We start from the raw sequence: 20,455 nt of genomic DNA on the forward strand, positions 1-20,455 counted from the left end.
GAACTAGGGGTCCCCAAATAAAATTAATAGGCAGCAGGTTTAAAACAAACAAAAGGAAGTATTTCTTCACACAACGGACAGTCAACCTGTGGAACTCCTTGCCAGAGGATGTTGTGAAGGCCAAGACTATAACCGGGTTCAAAAAAGAACTAGATAAGCTCATGGAGCATAGGTCCATCAATGGCTATTAGCCAGGTTGGGCAGGGATGGTGTCCCTAGCCTCTGTTTGCCAGAAGCTGGGACTGGGCAATAGGGGATGGATCACTTGATGATTACTTGTTCTGTTCATTCCCTCTGGGGCACCTGGCATTGGCCACTGTCAGAAGACAGGATACTGGGCTAGATGGATCTTTGGTCTGACCCAGTATGGCTTTTCTTATGTTCAGATCCATCACACAGACATGTGCCACTTGAACTAATAGAGTAACTAATAACAGTAATAGTTTGTCTTCCTCTGTGTGGATCTGCCCTAGAGAGGAATGAAATACATACTTTGCCAGTGGGTTACATGGATATTTGCTGACAGCAGAGGAAAATGAGACCCTTAAATCTTGGGTTCCATTTCAGGGTTTGGCAGGGAGTATATTTTAGTGGGTTGTCTTGGGGCAAACTCACTGCGAGAGCACCTTCTTGTGCTGCGACGTGACATTGCAGGGGTGGTTCTACTCCAGTGCCCCTTGCTGTCTATCATCTGGTGCTGTAGCCATCTGCACCTTCCCTGGCCTGGCCCTTCGTGTTCAGTCTCCATTTCTGGGGTAACAGAAAAGTCTACACAGGTAAAACTCAAAGTCTAATGGCCCTTATGCCAGACCTTCACCCTCCATCTCAGACTCCTCAGTCTCTGCTTCTTTTAGTTGTGAGGCTAGCCCTGTTGCTGGGGATGGTGTCGGAGAGTGGACCCAGGCCTGACTCTGCTCTTCCCTCACCTCTGGGTTCTGGACCAGAGACCCTATGTTAGACAGCTAAGGTTTGCTCCGTACAATCCCTTGCCACCTCTCAAGGGGGTGGATTGACCACAATGACGGGAAAATCCTTTCCACTGCTCTAGCAGTGTCTGCACTAGGCCACTACAGCAGCACAGCTGCAGTAGTGTCTGTAGTGTATTCGCAAAAAGAAAAGGAGGACTTGTGGCACCTTAGAGACTAACCAATTTATTTGAGCATGAGCTTTCGTGAGCTCATGCTCAAATAAATTGGTTAGTCTCTAAGGTGCCACAAGTCCTCCTTTTCTTTTTGCGAATACAGACTAACACGGCTGTTACTCTGAAGCCTGTAGTGTAATCGAGACCAGCCGTTTATGCCAGCTGTTGCTAATTGGCCGTTGGAGGAGTAACTGGTCAATCTGTTAACATTTTCCTGACTGTCTGTGTGGGGGTCTGTACACCCCAACACATGAGCACAGATCCTTTTGTCTGTTTTCCCCTGGCCTTGAGCCCTTCTGCCTTGTCCCCTCCAACCTGACCCTGTAGCAGCCCCAGTCCTGTCTCTTCCCTACCCCTTGATTCTCTTCCGTCCCATTCATCTCACTTACTGAGCTCCACTCCTCAAGCTTCTCATCCCAGTCTCCTTTCCCTCTCCATCTAAGTCCCCACAACTCCCAGTCTTTCCCACTCCTCACACCTGATCCCAGCCTCCTTGTCCTGCCTGTCCCAGTTCTCTTCAGGCACCCCAGCTCCTTGTGAGATCTGTCTCCCCTCCTCTCTGTGCTCTCCCCCTGGTTCCTAGTCCCAGTCTTTCCTCTTCAATTGCCCGTCATAATCCCTTCCCCTCCCTTTCCCAGATCCAGTTTCAACAGGCTCATTGTCACAACGTAATCCTTTCCCTCCTTATCCCCCACACTCCTGGTCTGGTGCTTGTTCCCTCTGCATTTGAGTCAGATGGCTTTCTCCTCCATGTGGGCTTGGTGCCAGTAGTAGGATCATTGGGAACTTAGGAGGGACAAGCTCCCTCCTCTTAGTTTTGATGCTTGTCCAGTAGCGGGTGGGAGCAGCTGTTTCAGGGAAGATCCTTTTCAGATGCCGTTGTCCTGGGCTGGAGCCTGCTCCGTAGCTCTGTGGGGATGCTGCATGCACATTTGGGTCAGCACTAGATGCTGCGAGAGGCTTGAGTGAGGATAGACACTACAGAGAGATTTTAGTTAGCTCTCTAGCTCTTGCACATCTCTGAAAAATCACAGTTCACACATGTTCAGTAGAGGCTCAAAATTTAGCCAACTTTGGCTTAATTTTCATGGGAGCTGCAGAAAGCACATACTTGACACACAGGCTACCCCCATGCCAAATTTCAAGTCTGCTCTAGAACATGGAGCATTTAAAAAAAAAAATCACCAGAATTTAACATGGACAAAATGTATCTTTCCCTCGCCTTGTTCTTGGAAATGTCAGGACAGTTTTAGCTGAAATTTTCCAGAATGTCAGCGCAGACTCCCAGCCTAACTGGTTAAATTTTGGAAAAGTTATAAGCAACTGAAAGCAGAATCGTATATGGGAAGTGTCTGGCAACCCTAATAATAGGCAGTGTTACCAGCACTGCCTATAATATATTTGTCTCTAGCAACAATCTGGAATTTAGATGTGGGAGATGAAGGGAGTTACTGAATCCTTGATGCCTAATGAGAGAAATTTTGAGCAAAGCTACAAAAATATTTTCTGTCATTGAGTGGACTTGGCTAGATTTAGAATATTAATTTTTTCCCCTTCACATTTTGAAATCTTTTGAACTTTCTCACACTGCCTGTATGAGTTTCTCTACAAGTAATAGACACAAAAGTCACAAACTTCTGCTTCAAAGAAGTTAGTTAAGTTGGTTTATTCTTTAATAGGCTTCTAAAGTTATTTAAGAATCAAGAGCCTAGAAATAATTTCAGCATATACTATTCTAAATATTAATTGTTGTTGTATCAGAAAAACTAACACAGGAATGTTACTTGCCAGGGTATTTTACAGTAGCTGAAGTGTATCTTTGATGAAGTATTTTCAATGAAAAACAACTTACAATCTTTAAGGTATTATTCTGTTTGAAGTCATGCACCATGTTCCAATTGTTTAAACATTTATTGGCAGCTTCTACATATTGATCTCTTCAGTTTTTTTTTGTTTTGATAAATCTGATTCTATTGAATTAAAGTGGAAGTGCAAAGCCTGTGTTCAAGTAAAAGCCTTAATAAGTGTGACTTTAGATGCCATTTTAGAAAGACCGATGCCACCCTCATAAGCAAATTAGGGCAATATGGTCTGCATGAAATAACTATAAGGTGGGTGCATAACTGGTTGAAAGACCATTCTCAAGTTTGCTGTCAAACTGGGAAGACTTACCTAGTGGGGTTTTGCAGGGGTCAGTCCTGGGCCCAGTAATAGTCATATTTTTATTAATGACTTGGGTAATGGAATGGACAGTATGTTTATAGAATTTGCAGATGACACCACCCTGGTAGGGCTTGCAAGCACTTTGGAGGACAGGATTAAAATTCAAATTTACTGTGACAAATTGGAATTGGTCTGAAATCAACAAGATTAAATTCAGTAAAGACAAGTGCAAAGTACTAAACGTAAGAAGGAAAAATTAAATGCACAACTACATAATGGGGAATAACTGAAAAGGTGGTGGTACTGATGAAAAGGATACGGGCGTTATAGTAGGTCATATATTTAATTTGTGTTAACAATGTGATGCAATTGTGAAAAAGGCAAATATTTTGGGGTGTATTAATGGGACCACTGTATGTAAGATGGGAGGTAATTGTCAAGCTCTGTTTGGCACTGGTGAGGCCTCAGCTGCTGTACTGTGTCCAATTCTGAGCACCACACTTTAGGAGAGATGTGAACAAATTGGAGAGTCCAAAGGAGAGCAACAAAAATGTTACAAGGTTTAGAAAAACTGACCTATGAGGAGAGGTTTAAAAAAAAAAAAAGTTTGGGTATGTTTAGTCTTGAGAAAAGAGGACGGGAGGTGCAGGGAGGGCGGGGAACAGGAATGTGATATGTCTTCAAAAATGTTAAGATCAGTGATCAGAAGAGAATGGGTTAACACTGACTTGAGCTGCTGCCATTTGCAAAGGGGGCATGGCTTCCATTTTCAATAGAGTGGATTGCAGATGGCTGGGATAGAGAGAGCTGAGGAAGTTGTCCCATGGAATTGTAGGATACTTCCATCTGACTCCTGGGACCTGAGTCAAGCAGAGCTGCATCTACACCAGTGATTCGCAAACTTTTGTACTGGTGACCCCTTTCACATAGCAAGCCTCTGAGTGCGACCCCCTCTTATGAATTGAAAAGACTTTTTAATATATTTAACACCATTATAAATGCTCGAGGCAAAGCAGGGTTTGGTGTGGAAGCTGACAGCTCGTGACCCCCCTACATAATAACCTCACGACCCCCGGAGGGGTCCTGACACCCAGTTTGAGAACCCCTGATCTACACTGCAAAACAAAGGGGCTCGGACACTGGGTCCCAGCTTAACTCGAGCTCAGTGGCCAAGGACCCTGGGGCATTGCAATTGCAGTGGAGGCGCAAGGGGGGTTAAGCTTGAGCCCAGGCTCGAGTGCAGGCTTACATTGCAGTGTAGACATACTCTAAGAGTAGTTAAGCACTGGAATGTGCTTCCAAGTGAGGTTGTGGAATTCCCGTCATTGGCAGTTTTTAAGAACTGATTGGACAAACACTTGTCAGTGATGGCGTAGATATACTTGGCCTTGCCTCAGTGAAGGAGACTGGACTTGATGACTTCTGAAGGTCCCTTCTAGTCCTGCATTTCTATGATCTGGTAAGCCACTTTGGCATCTTTGTAATGCTTGCAAAAAGGAATGAAAGAAGAAAATAGAACAAGAGAAGGTATGGTTATTCTACTGTTCTCTGTAATAGTGTTGATACCACATATTTATCTATGCTTTTACCTTCTTTGTTCTTCAGGGTAAGAGTAATCGCATCTTTAAGTTTAACAGAATCAATAGTGTGTGTATGGAGAGAAGAACCTCCATTTATGGGACTAGTCAAGTCTACGCTGAAAAAGGCCTATGGGTATAGCTATACCAGAGTCCCGCCAAAGCCTCCTAGTGTAAATGCTGCTTCTGCCAGCAGAAATGTGCTTTTTGCCAGTCTACTATCTTCTACCAGTTCCCAGAACTGTACTGTCAAATAAGCTGTACTTTTTACTGATATAAAGCTTCTAAGCTATGGCTTTTGCTGCCATAAACGTTAAAAAATATCATGCCTCAATTGACATTATTACACTGGCAAAGGTTTCTAGTGTAGACTGGTCTTAGATGGGCTGTAGAGTGCTTATAATTTCCTCAGGTATAAAATGAGGAAAGATCTGTTTACAGCAATATATCCGTATCCCAGCCTCAAATTTTCCCTAGTAGCTATTCACAGAATTATAAAATAGGCACAAACCATTAAATTTCTGGATAAATTGTTGAGTCAAGTCTCAAAAGGAAACACGTCCTCCTTTAGCTTGCATGCTATCTTTTCATGTATTTTAAATTGTTTTACTGTTCTCTGTGCTTCAGTGGGGGGGGGAGGTGTTTATAGACTAAAATTATGTGGATTGCACAAAAGGCAGGAAACTAAAAATAAACTATTCCACAAGCAAATGTGAATTGAACCTCTTGCACAATATAACATTTTGTGTTAATGTATACGGTCTTAATTTCAAGGTCTTTAAAAATATGTAGAGTATGAAATGGGACCAAGTTGTAGTTTTCACAGCAGCTGTGACTTTGAATTTCTTGACTCCTGAGCATTTAAAATCATAAGCTAATGCAGGATTAAAGGTTAGGGTTAAAATTTTTAAAAGCACCTAAATGACTTAAGTGCCTTTATTCTATTTTCAAAAGGAATTTAGGAGCATAAGTCCCATTGATTTTCAATGAGGCAGGTGACTTAGGAACCTAAGTGCTTTTGAAAATTTTACTCTAGGTTTTTTACACTTAATATCTGGATATTTTGGAAAAAAGAGAGATCAAAATAAAGGCATACATGTTTATGAATTTTATTGAATGTGTACTTTCGGATTCAGATAATTACATTTTATGACATGTTGATATACTGGTGTATTTGTGATGCAAGGTGTCTTAAGCTGTTTTCTAAACAGTTATAACTTGGTGATATGTAAAGCAAATTTCTTCAGACAGGGTCAGACAAATCCTTGTTGAGTACTAATGTCAGGTTTGAGGTTTGTTATCTGAGCGTACACAAGGCTTCTGGAAAATGTCTTACTGAAAATTCTTCCTTAAACACTCAATTCTGTTTTGACAGTTTTATCAAACTTTAAAGTCCCCTGTTTTTACATGTAGGGTCTTCAATATATAATGGAAGTTCTTTCTTGGCCAAAAGTATAGCTTTGTATTCTACTATTAAAATATATACTATGTAAATAAAATAATTTTGTGGGAATCTAGTCACAAGCTTTGGGTCAGGGTCTCTGTGCATTATTATCATGGCCTAGACTGACTTCACATTTTTGGTAGGCTTCAGTGATGCTGGCTGACCAGATGCCAGCTCATGCCAAGGCCCCAGGCCTCACTGAACACTGACAAATGCATAGCTGAAAACCAGTCTGGCAAACCTGTGTGTTAGTTTAATTAAGATAGATATTGGAGTTACGAGAACGTATGTGGTGTTTAGACATTATGGAATGTTTGTAAGATGCTGCATGTATTAATCCTATGTATAATAGCTGTGTCCTGTGTTATAAAGTAATGTTTATATGTTTTGCTCTGAAAAGAATCCTCAAAGTAATGAGAAAGCCCTGCAACAGACAGCAGAAAAGGAAAAAAACAAAACAAAACAAACTTTTGTTCCTAACCAGTTCTGTGAACAAGGCAGTCCACACTGTTTATGTACCTAGCCAAACTGAAGGCACTGTATAAACACAGTAGTTTTAATTACTCTTGGAAGGAAAGTTGGTCTCATCTACTGGATACAGTGAAGGTTTACTTGCTCTAATTGCTCAGTCTTGACTCTCCCAATGACTGTTCAGGGCTCATTAGCTTCTGTTTTCCTTTACAGAATATGGACACTTCACAGCAGAGACGAGCTCTAGTCCATATATTCTGCGTCCCTATCACATTTTAGCACAGGGGACGGACTACATGATAAAAATACTTATTTCGATTACATAGATTAGAATTTGACTGAAATATTGGCCTAGACACTCTACACTGAACATAGACCATACACTATTCAATTATGTACACCTTTGTAATCTTCTTGTTTATACACGTCACTAGGCAAGGCACCTGTATTAAGTTTAAAATGCCTTCCTCCCACTCCACCTCCCCTACTCAAATGGAGCAAGTTCTTACAGTACGGTTCACAAAATTTCTACATTGTTGTAGGAGAGGAAAGCTTTTATTTTACTGTGATGTGTACTGGCTGCTTCTTTAATCCCTTTGGGTTTATGTTTCAACAGCCAATCTGAAAACTGGGTTTTAGGGCAAGTTCCAACTTACTGATATCTACATTTTGTTTCCTTGAGATGTATTATGTTCTTGCAGCGCTAATACTCATGCCTCTTTACTCATAATAGGTGCAAAAATGAAAGTTTAACAATGCACTGCAGCTGACAACATAGAATTAAAAAAAACAAAGATGCCTCAAGAAAATAAAAACAGGAGTTTCTTGTGAAACACACACACGCACACAGTGTTCTGCAGGAATGGTTAAATACACTGTAGTATCACTGTTGGAAGTTGTAGTGGTTTGGGACGATTACTTTGGAATGCTTGTAGCATTTTTTTAAAATAAGGGTACAACTGCATCATAGGGGTTATAAGCACATCATACCATTGCAAGAATTATAAAGGATTTATATTACTGCTGAAGTCCTATAGATGATCAAAAAAAGAACTTAAAGCTTCTAGTCTCATTTTTTCAGTCACAGCCCAAGCTAATGATCAACTAGGTGACCAACACTACCCTTGGTTTGTCATGTGAAAAGCGTGAGTGAAAGTGGGTAAAATCTCAAAGAAGGTTTTCAGTTCAATATTAATATGGATCTCTTTTGATGCAATTAGAAGTTCTTTCCAAAACTCCTGTGTGCTCTTTCATGCAGTCACTTTGCATAAATAAAGCTATTGCACCAGCTGGAATGTTCTATGCTCATTCACCCATACAACTCCTTATGTGGAGCCAAGTTACAGAGGGGAGGAAAGGAAAGAAATGAAACCTGGAAGGAAATCAGATTAAGCAGAATTCTGAAAGTATCTGGAAATGGAAAGCCATACCGAGCCCAAAGTACCAAAAATGTAGACATTTCCCATGAGATAAAAACACGCCAAAAGCATACATAAGAATACGCTACAATTATTTACCGCTGCTATACAGCAGTTGGGGAAAAACTCTGAAATAGTCCCGTTCTTAAGAAATAAGTAGCTGGGTTGAATACTGGTACACAATGTCTGAAGCGAGAATATGTGGCTTGTAGTCATTATTAATAAAAAAAATCACAGAACTACAAAATAGAGGCTGATTCTGTGTATATATGACACACTGCAGAAAAGAATGGGCTCCCAATCTTGGCTGGGGGTTCACAGAATCGTAGACTATCAGCCCCTCATGTTTAGTTTGCAGGTGCAAGCCTGTGATGTAACTTCTGCTTCTAGGACAGGGATGGGCAAACTTTTTGGCCCGAGGGCCACATTGGGGTTGCGAAATGGTATGGAGGGCCAGGTAGGGAAGGCTGTGCCTCCCCAAACAACCTGGCCCCCACCCCCTATTCACCCCCTCCCACTTCCTGTCCCCTAACCCTCCCCTCCCCTCCCCAGGACTCCCAAGCCTATCCAACCCCCCCCCACCCGCTCCCTGTCCCCTGACTGCCCCCCGGGGCCTCCTGCCCCTTATCCAACCCCCCCCACACTCCTTACCCTTACCATGCCGCTCAGAGCGGCAGGACAGGCTTATTTTGAAAGCCTGGGAGGTGGGCGGGCGCAAGGTGCGCTGCCCGTGCGGCGGCATTGCTGCTGGGGAGCGCGAACGGTGGGGGAGGGGCCGCGGATGAGCCTCCCCGGCCGGGAGCTCAGGGGCAGGCAGGACAGTCCTGCAGATGTGGCCCGCAGGCCGTAGTTTGCCCACCCCTGTTCTAGGACCACGAAGTTTAACTTTCAAATTCAGTCATTAATTTACATACTACCTATTGAAACCATGCATTTGTTGAAAAAAGCACCAACAAATCCAAAACTCTATTCACAGACCTGGTTAACTTACTTATATATTTGGAAAATATCTAGAACACACAAGATCACCCTTGTCTGATGTTTTTGCTTGTTTGGGGATGGGCAGGTGTGTGTGGGGGAGTCCAAAACAAAAGGCTTTAAAAACAACAAATGGCCTCTATCAACAGCAGGTAACATGGAAAGCTCTAGGTCAAGTAAATTTGTACATAACATGGCAAAAAAAATATGCTAAGGAATATGAATAACACAGACAAGTTCTTCTGAATTCAGGGAAAGTCAAATATCCTTGGAATCAAATGTTTTGTGTAGCTTGCAGAAAGCACAAGAAGCTTTCTGATAAGGGCAAACCTCTTGTTATTGTGTTTGAGGATGTTAATTAATCTCCTCTACGTGTACATGACTGCTGTGCTACTCGTGTGAAATTCACGGAAGCAAAAATGCGTCCGTGTCTGCAAGACATTCCCAGTTGTAGATTGCTCTGAAAAACATACCATGAGGGGATCAAAAAAATCTGCCAGTTTAACACCAATCACACAATCATTTAACATAATTTTAGTTTTAGAGAATTTGAAATACCTTGCAACTTACAGACCAAAATATTAATACTCATGGAGTGCAACACTCGGCAAGTGTCTCAAACACATGCAAAAATCTGTTTATTATTGCACTTGTTGATGGATTCACTGGCAGGCACGTAGCTGAGCAAGAGATAGCAGACTTTAGATTTGTGTAGGATGGGAATCCTTGTACTCTGTGCTAACGTACAGTAGGAGACTTGGAATCTGGGATAGCTTGTGGTAAATTGTAAACGGCTTTAAGACTTGTGGTAATGAAGACAACAGAGCTCAAATTAAAACTGTTTGGCCTGAATTTAGATGTAGTGGTAAATTTAGGATAATAGAATGGTATACAAGGTAAGTATAGACAAGATACTTTGTGCTTGTTGTTCTGGACCACAAAATAGACTATTGCCATAATGAATAGCTTGAGTGTATTTTGAAAGACAAATTTGACTTTGAGATGACTGTGATCTATTTTGGCACTGTGCACTGGATTGCTAATCAAGGCAGAGCATTAAAGATAATGATAAAAATTTATCATTTGAGTATCATCCATTTGAAACGTTGCAAAAATTGAGTCAAGGTATAAGGTAACACAATTGTATTCTGAAGGAGATCAAGGCAGGGTGATTGGGTGAATTCTTTCACCATGGCTGACCTCTGTTTCTTCTTCAAGGAAAGGATCTCTGAAGCTTTGTAAAAGCTAGAATGTGCGGTTCTGGAAATTGTAGCAGTATGAGACTATCTTGGCCTTTATGTCTGAAAAATTATCCTTTGGGGTGACAAATTTGAAGGGTGTCAAGGTTCCTCCCCTACTCTGAACTCTAGGGTACAGATGTGGGGACCTGCATGAAAACCCTCCTAAGCTTATCTTTACCAGCTTAGGTCAAAACTTCCCCAAGGTACAAAATATTCCACCCGTTGTCCTTGGATTGGCCACTACCACCACCAAACTAATACTGGCTACTGGGGAAGAGCTGTTTGGACACGTCTTTCCCCCCAAAATACTTCCCAAAACCTTGCACCCCACTTCCTGGACAAGGTTTGGTAAAAAGCCTCACCAATTTGCCTAGGTGACTACAGACCCAAACCCTTGGATCTGAGAACAATGAAAAAGCATTCAGTTTTCTTACAAGAAGACTTCTAATAAAAAATAGAAGTAAATAGAAATAAAGAAATCCCCCCTGTAAAATCAGGATGGTCGATATCTTACAGGGTAATTAGATTCAAAAACATAGAGAACCCCTCTAGGCAAAACCTTAAGTTACAAAAAAGATACACAGACAGAAATAGTTATTCTATTCAGCACAATTCTTTTCTCAGCCATTTAAAGAAATCCTAATCTAACACATACCTAGCTAGATTACTTACTAAAAGTTCTAAGACTCCATTCCTGGTCTATCCCTGGCAGAAACCAGTATATAGACAGACACACAGACCCTTTGTTTCTCTCCCTCCTCCCAGCTTTTGAAAGTAACTTGTCTCCTCATTGGTCATTTTGGTCAGGTACCAGCGAGGTTACCTTTAGCTTCTTAACCCTTTACAGGTGAGAGGAGCTTTCCCTTGGCCAGGAGGGATTTCAAAGGGGTTTACCCTTCCCTTTATATTTATGACAAAGGGGTAAATGTTTCTGGGTCTTTAGAGATAAAGCTATGGAAAAACTAGGTTTATGTGCTTGAAGCTGTTGCTGTTAAGGGCTTGTTACTCCAGAATCTATATGATTTGGGTTGTGATCTGTCAGAATAGAGTGGCATTTGATTTTATACTAAAGCAGGGAAATAAAGGATAAGACCAAGTGAAAACCAGACGCACTAAAAACAACTTAAAATGACATCCTGGCTCAGTAATCCAAAACAGAATAAACGGAACACTTAGAAATGTGGTTGGCAATAGAAGCATCAACAATATTTCATTGAGAGAATGAGAACAGAGCCTGCAAATTGGGATAACCACGTTTTCTTGTCAGACAACCAAATTTGAAACATTGGGTGACAAAGGATCACACCCACCCCCTTCAAAATATTTCTCCATTAAAAGAATCCTCTTAACTTTCAGTTTCTAAATATTCTGGTAAATCTTATGCTTTTCCCACATTTCTCTTTTAAAAATGCGGTCATGTACTTCATTGCTTTCCACAGTCCTGTCCACCAACCTAATGAAAATCTGCTGGATTTCTGTCAGTGTTGAAATGCAAATTTTTTGTTTTGGAACCTTTTTGTAGTTATAAGCATACATGAGGAGAATTTTTGAATAACACATAATATGGTGCATGTACATTTATTAGTGACCTAGATGTTGATGGTTTGAAGTAGCTCTTTAATTTTTTTTCTGTTTGCCTTTGTTATGATAAAAATTAGGAAACTGACCCTCTTTGATAGGAGCATCTGAAAATTCTCAATTTCTTGATAAGGAACAGTGAAAGACCAGCAGAATCATGGAACTATTTAAAAAAAACAAACAAACAACAAAAAAACTTTAAAACAGAACAGCTGGTCTGCTGTAGACTTCCCTTCACAACTCCTTCTTTCCGAATGTTTTTATTTTTTATTTTAAAAAATGTAAATCCCTCGTCTGGGTATTTTTAGTCTGGATTGTCCTACCTGATGAGTGGTGACTCCAACTCAAGAGATGAATTTTGATTACTTGTATTTTCTCTAGTCTTCACTTCCCAGACAACATAGTTGATTTAGTCACTTCACTTGGCATGGCTTGAACATTTGCCACTCGCTACACTGACTTTTAACCATATGCATTATGTCTGAATTACATCATGGGCTCTTTCATCACTGCTATGCCTATAATCTCCAGTTACATATAAATCTACTATTGCACTTTGTCCTTGAGCAAGCATTTTGTGTGTGTGTCTATGTGTGTTTGGTTTATTAAAATAAATCAGCACAATACTTTTTAGAAATTTCACTTTCTAAGTACAAATAGGTTTAATATCACTTGAGTATGAAAGCAAACAATTAACCAATAAATAATGTACAACACTTACATTCAGAAAAGGTATCTTTCTTTATTTCAAATGGATAATCTGATTTCTTACTGTTGCAGAAATTTTTCATTCTTCTTGTTACTCCTAGTTATACCTTTTTTGCTACTCTAAACAGTTCACTATCTTCTTTAACGTTTACACCATTTCTTTTCTTTTCACCTTTCTTTGTATATCTTTTCTTTGCAAATTTAAACTGGTTTTGTATCTGTCTAAACCACTATAAATTCACATGATTAAACATGGTTTTTAACATCTTTTTGTTCTTAATGTGTGGATGGAAACAAACCGAGGCCCTGGTCCCGTGAACACTTAATCATGCGCTTAATTTAAAGTTAAGCGGGTGGGGAGGTGTGTTCAGGAATAAGGTGACAGTTTGTAACTGGGATAAAATGCATGATTACTAACATACCTAACTGCACCTGTCACTACTGTTATCTTGTCCCCTCCTTTCCCTCAATTTGTTTAGTATTTACCTCTCTTACTAGCCAAATTCTAGACTGTGAGCTCTCTGAGGCAGGGACTGTTTTTGTTGTGTTTGTACAGCACCTACCATAATGGGGCCCTGATCCCAATTAGTAGTACCCAAGGACCCTGAAGTAGAAATAATAAGTATTTAATGCTTTAGCTCTAGGCTTCAGCAACATTAAATAACCAGACAGAAACACTTAGTTTCATAGTGTAGACAGTCCATTTATTTTCCCCCTTGTCCTTTATAGGATAATAGCTCTCTAATCTAGGAATTTATATTGTACTTATTGCTGTGGTGTCAGAGTACCTGTTGTTGAGCAGATTCTCCTGGAGCTATGTTGGCTGCTGTTTTTTACTTTTATTTTCTCCCCGGAATAATTGTTTTTTCCATAAGAACTGTAGTCCTGTTATCTTCATTATGGTGTGTGTGTGTGTGTGTGTGTGGGTAAAGGATTTAAAATCTACCCTGGTAATAATGGAAGCATCACTTGGGTAGCTTGTACCTTCTATATTTTGCTGTAATGTTGCATTTCCTGTCTCATGGAGACACTTTCAGATCCTCTATTTTTGAGGAACACTCCTGAGTCATAAATAAATTTGAAATGATTTGGCTCATGTTAACATTTGGCTTGCACTTGGTTAAATTATATATTAACATCATCTCCGTACTGACACTTAGCACGGTCTGTCCCTTCTGTGTTCCATTGCACAAGTTCTCAACTTGTTGTACAGACAAAACTGTATATTCCCATAGGAACATCTTCATAGAATCATAGATGATTAGGGTTGGAAGAGACCTCAGGAGGTCATCTAGTCCAACCCCTTGCTCAAAGCAGGACCAACACCAACTAAATCATCTCAGGATCTTCAGGTGTGCTGTCTGAAGTTTTTTTTTTTTTTTTGCTTATATGCCCCTCAGTTGTACCTGTTCAGTTGTAAGGGTGGAATTGTGTTCTCCCATAACCCACTCTTGCGCTGTCCTCCCACCCAGCTTACTTGCCACATTTGCAAGTTGGCACTGCAGTGTCTAATAATGGCATTTTGAAGTTGGATCACCAGGCCACCTTATGCATATGAAAATATCAGTGTGGACAGTTTATTTGGGAAGAGGAAAATCTCCTCTTCACTGCAAATTAAGTGTTTTTAAGTACTTGGAAAAGTGATGTGGCATAAAACAAGTATTCTGCATGAGCAGAACTGTTTTCACTCCACTCATCTGTTCTTACAGAGCTGATGGTATTTTATTTTGATATTCCAATTTCTTCTCAATATTTTGTGGCACTGGTAATATGTTGTGCTAATATATCATTTGTAGTTCCTTTCTGATATTTTTTCCATAAGTTCCCCAGCATTTTGGCTCCAAGTAAAAATCTGGAGAATGATCGGCTCTGTTGCTGCTGCATGTTTGTTCAGCTGTAAAGTTACATTTCCATTCTTCCTGTTTGTGACATGCTTGTTAATGGTCATTGATCAGCATATAAAAGGCATGAGGAATGGAAATGCAATTACCAAGCTAGACAAATAGACATTAGCAGCAGGCTCCATCAGAAACCCAGTTAGATGTCACAAGACAAAGGAAAAGAGTGAAATAAAATTCTAGAATGATGTGAGGTTTGCCAAATAAAATGAATGACCCTTGAATTAAATAAGAAAATTCAAAGTCATGCAAGGTAATGAAAAATCATGCTGTCCCAGATCATCACCGCTCTTGTCCTTGTAGAAAAGGACAGTTTGTATGCTAGAAGTGTGCTGTTGTAGAGTAGTGTGGCAGTTGAATGGAAACTCAAATATCAAGTCTCTTAACATCTAGTTCACTGGGGTTGACCTGCCTTAAATGCAAACAAGAAATTGTAATTTCTGTGGGGGATTATGTGAGCAAGAAGGTACTGGCAACGTGTGTCTTTAAAGTAATGTGGCAAGGTCTTCTCCTTGGTCTTCACTCCTATTCCCAGGATCCTATGAAAGATCAAAACTGACACTTGCTTGGCTATGCCATGGTGATTTTGTTTTTTCAGATCCGTTGCTACTGTTCTAATGCTACAGCAATCTGATTCCCACAGTTCTTGACCACCTTACCCTGGGACAGCACCAACATCCAAATCTTAGAGCAGCTGTTGCTGTCGACAGTCTGGCTCATAAGACCATAGAAATTGCTATAATTGTTTGAAGCTTTGCTTTTTGTGTCTCTCTCTCATATATCCTGCTTCCAGAGTGGGCCTCTAGAAGAGGGTGAAAGTTGTACCTTGTGCAGTGCTGTAATATGGGGTATATGGGATACATTCCTAAAAGTCGTCTTGACCCCTGCAGGTGATTAGCTTATATCCTAAAGCATGAGATTTGAGTATTTTTGTTCCCCTTTGTGTCACTGATTTAGCTTGTAGAGCGTTACATCAAATGTTAATTGTTTTGCAATTCTCCAGTGTAAATGTATGTACTCTAATGCCTTTGATCAGCTATCTTTAGTACTGAGTTTTCTGTTTTCTTTATCCTTCTTCCTCTATCAGACTTAAGAAACGTGTTTTTTGAAACATGGGTGAAACAGAGCAGAGACCAACAGCTGGATCCCGGTTAGGAGCTCAGGAAAATGCTGGGATCAGTACGTTGGAACATGGACAGAAACTTCCTATGACACTTCCAGGAAAACTTATCTCTGTCAAAATCCAGATGCTGGATGATACCCAGGAAGTTTTTGATGTTCCGGTAAGAGTTTGAAAATGAAATGATCATTCAGTGATTTTTAAAAGTATTTTGTGAATTGAATCTCCAAATACTGACTCTGTGGTTCATTGATGGCTAATTGGTTCATGTTGAATTGAAACAATTGCTCCTGTACCACCATTATTTGTATGGCTGTACAGTAGAGTAGCATTAAACAATGTAGCAGATGGCTATCCTTACTCTCATAGTTATGTCTGTTTGAATAGCTTCAAACAGTTCAAAGCAGTCATATTTTAAAATGTTGTGACAGTGGTTTCTTCCACATTCTAAGCTTCTGGTATTTTTCATAAGTGCTGGGTGATAGTGCTGTGTATCTTGCTCTTTGTTCACCTAAACTATAGATCTCTAATGATGATGTTTTATTTCCTATATTCTAGCAGTGGTGACTGCTACAAGTATCAGATTTTTCATGAATTAAATTGCTACTAAAAATAACAATGTAAAAGACATCCTTTTATTGCATTCACATGCAAGGAAAAGGATTTCTCTGGGCATAACTGAAGTTTCCTTTCCATGCATTAATTTTTGTAATTTATCTAAGTGGAAATACAACTGTGTGTGTGTGAGAGAGAGAGAGAGAGAAAAGTGTTCCTAGTTTTGTTTTGAAGACCAACCATCCTTTACATGTGACTCGGAATGACCCAAAAAAAAGTTAACGTAACTCTGTGATCAGTGATATTTAACAGGCCATTGAAGATTTGTGTGCTTATAGCATTTAACAGTGAAATATCTTAAATATTATTTTTGTGGTTAACAAAGCATACCAGAATGTATGTATTTTTTCAGAGGTACCATAGTTCAGTGAGTATGAAGGAAACTTGGGTTCTGTTCTCAACATTCAAAAACCAGTCGGGGAACACTTCAACTCAATGAAGTTCACTCATTGAACTCAATTCACTCAATTTCAGACCTAAAAGTTCACTCAATTTCAGACCTAAAAGTCACAATTCTTCAACAAAAAAACTTCAAAAACAGACTCCAACAAGAAACTGCCGAATTGGAATTAATTTGCAAACTGGACACCATTAAATTAGGCTTGAATAAAGACTGGGAGTGGATGGGTCATTACACAAAGTAAAAAACTATTTCCCCATGCTAATTCTCCCCGCCCCCCGCTACTGTTACTCACACCTTCTTGTCAACTGTTTGAAATGGGCCATCCTGATTATCACTACAAAAGCTTATGCCCAAATACATTTGTTAGTCTCTAGGTGCCACGAGTGCTCCTTGGATTTTTTGCTGATGCAGACTAACACGGCTACCACTCTGAAACCTGAGATGCTATGTGGCCTTGGGCAACTTCCCTAACTTCTCTGGCTCAATTTCCTGTGTATAAAATTGTAATCTATTAATTTAATGAAACATACTGAGATTTCCCTATGAAAAGCGCTATGATATAGTTGTCCCTGATTTAGAGATGTGGGAAATTTGACCAGGAAACTTTCATGATTCACCCAAAGAGAGAGAAATACTGTTGAAAACCACCTACCTTTTTTAGCTTTTGGTGTTTTTGTTCTATTTTAGCTGGTTGCTAAATTAGTTTTTTGAAGTGTTTTAGTTTCAGTTCTTCCTAATTTTGGAATGTTCTCTGACATTAGTATTTATGAACTGATCTGCTAAATAAAGTAAATTACTAATCTTAGGAAATGTGCTGTGTCTAACTCATTATATTGATATTCCCTGTGTACAGTTTAGAAGGTTTATAAAAATCTGACAAGCACAATATAGTAAATATTTTTCAAGTCCCCATCCCAGTCCAAAGGAGATAGTTTGAAATCCTAGGAGCTAGTTAAATGTATGCTTTTCCCCATTAAGTATAGTGCAAGCTTTACCATCATTCTAGAAATTCATTCTTCTTCTGACTGATAGCATCTCTGACATACAGAACAAAGACATGGGTTGTGAGAAATCATACCCCATATTTGTGTTGCACATAAGCATTCGCTAAGAATTATCCTGAGATCAAACTCCTCTCAGAAGACGTTTCAGAGTTGAATGTGGGTAACAGCCTAATGCAATAAGCTATTACAACTCTAGCTTTCCCTCCAGCAATTTTAGAAACCAATATTTTTCCAACTGCTGTATCAGAAGACATGCAGTTAGGAAGCATGACCTGTCTGTGCTCTTTACGCTTCACTGACATTTGGAAGAGCTAGGTCCATGCAACTTTCTGTGCAGATTGCTTCAAAACAGGTGTATTTTGCGGCTTTGATCTTGCAACTGCATCCACTGAGGCAGACCCCTGCACTTGCATGGAGCCTTATTGGCATGCTTGCACAGGGCAGCTAGTGGGATTTGAGATTTTGCAGGCCTTTATTTGTAAGGTCTTTGGAGGAGGTGTCAAAGGTGGTGGTTTTTTTGTTTTTGCCTTTAAAAGAATTTATATACAATTATAGTGCTGTATAATCAACCACAACTCCTCTCTAAACAGTGCTTTCATTCTCCTCCCGTGCTTCAAGAACACATTAATTTTTCAGTCCCATCTACATACATGCCAAATCCTTTTTACTATTTCAGATGGATTTTAGACTCCACTCTACATCATTTATAATATTTACAATACATTTTAACTTAGTAAACAACATTCATTATATGTTTCCTTTCATGATGATAAAAATCTTAATACCTCTCTAGTTTGGGATGTTTGCTCCTGCTGGGAAACCCATTTTCCCATTAAAATTAAAAAGCTTCCCAATTTAACCAAATGATGCAATATGCATTTAAAAGGAAAGTAACTAACAGCATTTTAATAAACTACTTTTTATAAGCATGGAAGCACAGAAAAAGAATGGAGTACATGTACACTTCTGTGTACACACACAGCTTGAAATCCACCGCACTTGCTCTTTAGTGTCAAGTGGGAGAGCCCTCTTGTGAGTGAGAAAGGCCTAAGCCACTAACTTCTACAAAATTTAAGCTTTCATTTTAAAGAGAATTAGGTTCTAGCCTTGTGGTTTGGAGGACATCATTCCAAACTGAACTGAGCATAAATTGATGCAATGTTTAATTCCGGAATCAAAGGATGACAGTTCCAGCAGTGGTGGTGTTCATAGCATTGCCAAGCAACAATAGCAGCAGCAGACTGACAAGATTTTGATCAGTTTCAGTGCTGCTATTCAGAATCATATGGGAAATTGTGAAACTGTCAAGAGTCATGTCCATTTGATGCTGCTGCTATGGAAAGCTGAGGAGCAACAGAGCAGAGCTTGGAGTTATTCATTGGGAGGCTGTGAAAGGAGTAGAATAACTGAGATCTTTTCCTGCTTTTGCAAGGAGGATCTGTGTTCAGGATTCACCCCAGGGCTGAAAGAGTTCCCAATCCACATCTCTCTCCTGAGAGAGACCTCAAGCAAAACAGGGAAACATAAGACATTACTGATGTTTTACGGTAAAAAATGAAAACAAACATGCAGAATTCCTACCTTCCCCAAACACATGCACACTCCCCTTCAACCTCTCTGACTTCCTCTATATACCATAAAAAAGCAAAAAGAATGCAACCTTTATGCCCTCCCCCACACCTCTCTTCAAGCAAATGCTTAAGAAGCAAAATAGTTTAAAGGAAAAACATTAGAGACTCTTTGTTCTTTTAAGGTAAAGGTTAATTTTTCGTCCCTGTGAGAGCAGCTGTAGAATCTATACCAGGCAACCTTAGGCACGCAGCCCAACAGGGTAATCTGCTAGTGGGCCACGAGATATTTTGTTTACATTGAGCGTCTGCAGACACGGCCCCCCGCAGCTTCCAGTGGCTGCGGTTCGTCGATCCTAGCCAATGGGAGATGTGGGAAGCAGCACAGGCCACAGGGACGTGCTGGCCACTGCTTCCCAGAGCTCCCATTGGCCGGAACAGTGAACCGTGGTCACTGGGAGCTGCGGGGGGGGGGGGGGGCGTGCCTGCGGACGGTCAACGTAAACAAAATGTCTCGTGGCCTGCCAGCGGATTACCCTGATAAGCCGCGTGCCGAAATTTGCCGACCCCTGATCTATACTATTCCTAGCTCTGATTCAAACTGTTGGTTTCTGAACGGTATAAATATTTTGGTTTTGTTTTTTAAATGAAAACCCAGGAGAAAAAAGATCAAATAGTTTACATAGTGGATAGGGATGGGGGGAAGCAGCAGACATGATATATCTGGACATTAGTAAGACTTTTGACATAGTTGCATGTGACATTCTCGTAAGCAAACTAAGGAAATGTGGTCTCGATCAGGTGGGTGCCCAAGTGGTTGAAAAACTGTACTCAGAGTAATTATTAATGGTTTGCTGTCTAACTGGGAGGATGTATATAGTGGGGTCCCACATGGTTCTGTCCCTGGTCCAGTACTATTCAACATTTTTTATTAATGACTTAGATAATGGAATAGAGAATATGCTTATAACATTTGTAGATGATACCAAACTGGGAGGGTTTGCGCTTTGGAAGACAGAATAATAAATCAAAATGACCTTGACAAATTGGAGAATTATTCTGATATCAAAAAAGATGAAATTCAGTAAAGACAGGTGCAAAGTACTACACTTAAGAAGGAAAAATCAA

At 40.1% G+C, this 20,455-nt stretch overlaps 1 protein-coding gene across 6 annotated transcripts in view; it reads left to right on the forward strand.

Moving 5' to 3' along the window:
* FARP1 (FERM, ARH/RhoGEF and pleckstrin domain protein 1) overlaps positions 1–20,455 on the forward strand; it is a 349,582-nt gene that overhangs the window by 41,214 nt on the left and 287,913 nt on the right. For all 6 annotated transcript variants that reach the window (XM_073348144.1, XM_073348134.1, XM_073348154.1 and 3 more), the window contains exon 2: positions 15,705–15,900. In XM_073348144.1, the coding sequence (XP_073204245.1) occupies positions 15,730–15,900 (171 nt within the window). In that variant the 5' untranslated portion in view covers positions 15,705–15,729. The remainder of the gene's footprint in view (positions 1–15,704; positions 15,901–20,455) is intronic.

Source organism: Lepidochelys kempii, chromosome 1, assembly GCF_965140265.1.
Source record: "Lepidochelys kempii isolate rLepKem1 chromosome 1, rLepKem1.hap2, whole genome shotgun sequence".
In the NCBI taxonomy this organism is placed as follows: Eukaryota; Metazoa; Chordata; order Testudines; family Cheloniidae; genus Lepidochelys; species Lepidochelys kempii.